The 6,000-nt window shown below is 42.8% G+C and overlaps 1 protein-coding gene across 1 annotated transcript; it reads left to right on the top strand.

Moving 5' to 3' along the window:
- Positions 1 to 530: 530 nt before the first annotated feature.
- On the top strand, positions 531 to 3,285 carry LOC139327357 (gap junction gamma-1 protein-like). The gene is made up of 2 exons (XM_070957170.1): positions 531 to 1,662; positions 2,520 to 3,285. Exons 1-2 carry the CDS (start codon positions 531 to 533, stop codon positions 2,525 to 2,527), a joined length of 1,140 nt encoding a protein of 379 aa, XP_070813271.1. The 3' UTR covers positions 2,528 to 3,285.
- Positions 3,286 to 6,000: the final 2,715 nt, after the last annotated feature.

Here is a 6,000-nt window from a genome sequence, read left to right as displayed (position 1 = left end):
ATGGCACGTGTTCCTGGGGATCTCTGTCATGCAACATTAGAAAAGTGTTTTTGTTTCATCCCTATTAGGGATTAAAACTAAGTCTTCTGGAGTTGTGTTTTGTCAAAGAAGGTCATAGATCAAAGAGTCAGAAGTCCGTTTCTCTACTGACATCACCCCAAGCATTTCTCTGAGATTCATCAACTCTGACATTTCTGCAGTTAATTCTTATTATTGTGGGCAGTGAGAGATGAAAGGAAAAGAACGGAAAAATAACATCTTTGTCCTGTACAGGTCATAAGGCTGGCTCTCCCTACTGCTATCATTCCAGGATTGCTCTGTTTGTGTCCTTCAGTGTTTTCCTTTTATTTTCTTATCTCAACATTGTATTATTTTGGTTTTCCTAATGCTTTATCCTTTCAGGGGTGGATGGAGATGGGTGAGGAGGGGACCTTTTCTCTGACTTCTATAGTGGAATAATCCGACAAATTTTTCTCAGTTTAACCTTTTGCCTATTATGTATCTTGGCTGCAGGCCTACGCTGAGCCAAAATGAGCTGGAGCTTCCTGACTCGCCTCCTTGAGGAGATCAACCAGCATTCAACTTTTGTGGGGAAGGTGTGGCTGACAGTGTTGATTGTCTTCCGCATTGTCTTGACTGCTGTCGGTGGCGAGTCGATCTACTACGATGAACAGAGCAAGTTTGTCTGCAATACACAGCAGCCAGGTTGTGAAAATGTCTGCTATGATTCCTTTGCCCCCCTTTCGCATGTCCGTTTCTGGATTTTCCAGATCATTATGATAGCCACACCCTCGGTGATGTACCTGGGCTTCGCACTGCATCGGCTTTCACGCCAACCTCCTCGAAAAAGCCGGGCGCCTGTGGTGCGACATGGTGCTGCCCGTGATTATGAGGAGGCAGAGGACAATGGGGAGGAGGACCCCATGATCTTTGAGGAGATTGAGCCTGAGAAGGAGGTGAAGGAGCCTGAGAGCCAGAAGCATGACGGCCGCCGGCGCATCAAAAAAGATGGTTTGATGACAGCATATGTGCTGCAGTTGCTGGCCCGTTCAGCCTTTGAGGTGGCCTTTCTGATGGGGCAATATATGCTCTACCAGTTTGAGGTTAACCCCTCCTATATATGCAAAAGCAGCCCCTGCCCTCACACTGTGGATTGTTTTGTCTCTCGCCCTACTGAGAAAACCATCTTCCTCCTCATCATGTATGCTGTAAGTGGGCTCTGCCTGCTTCTCAATATCTGTGAGCTCTTCCACCTGGGCTGTGGGGGGATCCGGGATGCGCTCCGTGGCCTTAAGGATGATGCTCCGCCCCCAAAGCCCCAATATGCTCAGAAGGATCCCTCTGCACCTCCAACCTACCATTCTTTGAAGAAACATCCTTCCAAGGGCCAATTGGCCAAGGAGAAATTGGGTTACAGGGGAGAGAGCATGGCTGCCGAGCGTTACCCTGTGGCGTCAAGACTCCCCAGCCACGAATTGGAGCGACTGCGTAAGCACCTGAGGGTAGCCCAGGAGCATCTAGAAATGGCTTTCCAAATGCAGCCAGAGGGTATCGCCAGCCCTTTGCGAAGTAGCAGCCCCGAATCTAATGGACTGGCTGCGGAGCAGAATCGCTTCAATTTGGCCCACGAGAAGGAAGGGGCAGCTTGTGAACGACCTAGTGGTAAGTGGGGATGGGGAACAAGGTTTTGTTTGGAGGTCAGAGACAACGTGCTAGAAAAGTCAACCATCGATGAGCAAAAATGGGCTATCTTGGCAGGAGCCCTTATTCTGAGTCTGAATGTGATTATGCTTAAAAAGTAATTGGTGTGAATGGTTGGTTTCTTGGAGCTGTTAGCTGTTGGGTCCACTTATAAGTTCTCTGAACCAAGCGTGCCTCTAAACTCTCTTTGCAACATGCCTGGAGCAATGAACAGTTTTTCTCATTAAGTGGCTCTTCTCAAGATGGTGAGTTGCATGATGGAAGGTCAAATTTGATACTGAGGGAGAATGATTAGGGTGGTTTTGAATTGCATCAGTAATCTGTACCCTTCTCAGAATTTCTCCTCCTTTTCCAAGTAATGTTGTTAAAGGCTACCAATAAAGGGGAATATTTGTCACTCAGGGTTGAAATGGGGGGTCCTGGGTGTTCTCTGAGCTTGGTTGTTGTCTTGTAGACGTTTCGCTACATGTTACCCTACTTTGGGTGATGACACATCTGCAAGACAACAGCCAAACTCAGAGAGCATCAAGGACCCCTCATTGAAGACTATAATGACAATAGGACTTCTCATAATTTCTCCATGAGGTTTTGAATTGCCAGCTGTTTTGGGTTCAAATGTATCATTTGCTAGGAAAGGCATGTAAAGTCTGGCATAGAAAAAAAAACATGCATGGGTACTGATGGATAAATCTCAGCTGTGTGTATGGTATGAAGAGGCAGAATCATATATCCCCAGAAAAGCTGGGAACACCTAAGAATTAATGAAAGGATCAGAGATCGGAGTGAGAGACTAAAAACCCTTTTCCTCTTATTTCCAGGTCTCTGAAGCACTGGACAACTGCCCAGGTGACAAGAAGAAATGGAGGGAACTGAAAGCATGTACATAAATGCACATAAATAAGCCTGATGTTTGGAAGTACCCTGACCGAAAAGTTGGGGGGATGAGAATATGCTCCGAAAGCGAAAAGGAGATAATATGAATCCCCAGGTTCCAGATCTGGGTGGGTGGGGCAGCTGTAATGATTAATTTCATAAGTCTTTGTATGTGTGTCTTTTTATGGGTCTAAAAGGGAAACATTTTTTTTTTACTTTTATACATGTTGTAGAGGTACTGTTGTTCTACGTAGAGGACATTTTGTCTTTTTTCACCTCTCTTCCCAATGGTACTGAATTACTAGCTACATAGCAATTGTCTCCTCCTTTATACTTTATATTATTTCAGTTTACTGTATATAAGAGGATATCTCCAACTTTCCAGGATTTTGCTCAGGATTCGTCTGCGCGCACAAGTCAAACTCCCTCATCTTTTGTTTCCTCTTCCCTGACCACCAGATAATGGAAGAGATTGGTGGTTGGGCCAAAGATAATTCTGCTGCATTCCAAGATGCTGACTTATGAGCAGCGTCTGCCTTCCTTGCCCTCTGTGGGGGGCTGTGCTCTGTTCCTCCTGAATGGCAGGGGGACCAAAGTCACGTTTGAGTCATCTCAGAGACAGACATGAAATGTTTTTTACGTTTTAATTTTTTTTATATATAATTTACCGTAATAGTTCTGAATTTTTGTTCTTTTATATGGATGTATAATATATACAGTTTATATATATATATATTTGGTAAAAAAAAAAATCAAGATTTTTTTTATAGCAATCCTGATGTCTTGACTCTTTTTGCAGGGGGGAAAAGTAATTAGTAAGAAGGTTTGCACAATTATGGAAGATTAGGATGCCTTGGTTGTAATCATAAAACCTCACTAACTTCACAGCGGGAAAAACGTGGATCCCAGCAAATCAATAAATATTGTAAGGCAGGAGAAGGCATCATTATTTTGCAGCTGGGTTAAATCCGTAAAATATTTGGGACTTTCCAACACCATAGGAACGGTGTGTGTGTATATATGTGTATATTATTTGGAGGGTTAATAATTTGGGTTATTTTCCTAAAAAGAAGGAAGACAGGTTTAACACGTCGAAGCTTAATACACCCATTTCAATCTTATTTTTATAAAAAGTCATGAAGTGTGCTATGAATTTTAGGGTAGCTTTACTAAGAGCAGTTATTAAAATGGAGCTGGGGTGTCTTAAGAAGTGTCTTATCCTGGGTCAGAGTTGTGCCAATTTAACACAGAAGCATTTCTCAGGGAGTGTGTTGCCAAGAACTGGGAGGAGGCAAAATCCAATCACCTTATTGCCAGGCAACACTATATGAATATAAGCAATGTCCTGTCAGACAGGACCTTTGTCCCATCTACAAAGACGTCTCAACTTTGTCTCTGGTTGAGACGTCTTCTCACAGCGCTCAACCAACTGCACAAGGAAGCCCACAGGTCTCCCAGCAGGTGGCCTGCCATCAAAGCAAACAGTCAATAACCCCTTGATTTTCATAAACTGGTCCAACCCTTTTTGGAAACCAGCCAAGCTGGTAGCCATCTTCACATCTTGTGATAGCAAATCTTAAAATTGAATTATGTGTTGTATTTTAAAAAACAATCCTTTTGCTGGTCATGATTTCTTCCAGGATTCGGTGTCTGGTTGATTTCCCAAATAGTGCTTCCTAACAGGGAGGAAGTCCCAGAATGAAAAGCAGCATTTAAGCCATAAGGTGTCAGTCCAAGATCGTTTCCTTGCAAAGTTGTTTTGAAATTGGAACCTGTGAAACCTGTGGAAAATGATCACCTTCCCTGAAGCCAGAGTCTTCCTAAACTTGTCCCTAAAATATTGAAGGGTCTGTCCCACGCATGAATAAAAGGAATGATTCAGATGATCAGCTATTTTCCTTCTGTACAAGTTTAATTAGTACAGATGGATGGCAATTTACTATAAGAACTCCCAACAATTAAAAGGGCTCATGATAGAGATTAATTAAAACAACTAATAATTATTAAAAGTAAACATGAAAAATAATTTGTAACAAAAACAATAGCTTGATATAAGTAATTCAAAGTAAAATATAGATGGCAGTAGCAAACTATTCACCCAGATGTTCTTTGGAAAAATGTCCCTCTTGTGGCTTCCAGAATTTTACAAAGAATGGTGCAAGTCTTAATTCTACAGGGAGACCGTCTGTTCCACAGAAGGTAGATGAAACAACTTGACAAACTGCACTTCTTGATTTTTATTTTTCTCATTTCACAAAAGTGGGGTGCAATGAAGAGATTTTGAGATGAACTTTCGATGCACCAGTTCAGGTAGGGGAAGGCAATCTTGGAGGCACCTAAGCAACAAGTTATTGTTATTGTATTTAGGGCAGGGGTGGGCAACTATGGCCCTTTTATGACTTGTGGACTTCAACTCCCAGAATTTCTGAGCCAGCCATGTTAGCTCAGGAATTCTGGGAATTGAAGTCCACAAGTCATAAAAGGGCCATAGTTGCCCACCTCTGATTTAGGGTTTTATTTGAATTTGCACCAACAAACCTGGTAACTATTGTAGGGCCTGAAGAACAGGTACAATGTACTTCAACATGTGACACAATGGTCAGCCTATTGCAAGCATGGGCAGGAGGGTGAGGCCTCCTTGACTGCTGTTCACCCTTACATACCTTTCCTACAAGTTAGGCCACAAGTTAAACCTGACTGTTACCATCTGTGAATCTGTTCCTACTCATACAGGGAAGCCTTTCTCACAGCTTTCCCATCCTACCTTCCATGCTGTTTGGAGTATGATGACCTGTATTTTTCTGTGTGCTCTTCCATTCCGAGATCTATTACTTCCAGCAAAACCTAATTAGAGTTGGGGACAGGAATGAGACAGTGCTTTTACTTACCATGTAGTAAACGTGCCTCCTAAATCCCTTGTTCTTACACCTGCAAGAAATACTTTTTGGTCACCTTAAGATATTGGCGGTGTACACCTGGACGCATTTACTTATAAATAATGAATTATGGTTTATTCAAGTGAAGCTTCTAGAATCGCAGACCGAGTTTGCACTGCATGTTGGGCTAAAATATGAGGGTGCACATAGTAAACAGAATGACATAGTATCATTCTTCCCTGCCTATGAAATCTTGAAAGAGATTGCTCCTTTTGGCTCTTGTCAGCAAACACTGCTTTCACTGAACTTTGCAAAAGTCAGTATCTGCCAAGTAGGGGACTCAAGATGAAGGAACTCTGTATTTTCTGTTCATCTGCCTTGGGAGCCATCTATTGACAAAACTTGGTATTACCTGCAGAATATAACCAGGCTCCAGAGTAGAGTTAGGAGCTCAGCTAAACAGTATTTAACAGTAACAGAGTTGGAAGGGACCTTGGAGGTCATCTAGTCCAAACCCCTGCTCACGCAGGAGACCTGTACTAGGGATTCG

Source organism: Pituophis catenifer, unplaced genomic scaffold (assembly GCF_029215685.1).
Source record: "Pituophis catenifer annectens isolate HBS135680 unplaced genomic scaffold, rPitCat1.0.hap2 SCAF_1, whole genome shotgun sequence".
Classification (NCBI taxonomy): Eukaryota; Metazoa; Chordata; class Lepidosauria; order Squamata; family Colubridae; genus Pituophis; species Pituophis catenifer.
The sequence above is the reverse complement of the archived record's forward strand: the minus strand, read 5'-3'. Positions and strand labels throughout refer to the sequence as shown.

Excerpts from the sequence above, each read along its gene's own strand:
- LOC139327357 (XM_070957170.1), top strand. The coding sequence starts at position 531 with ATGAGCTGGAGCTTCCTGACTCGCCTCCTTGAGGAGATCAACCAGCAT.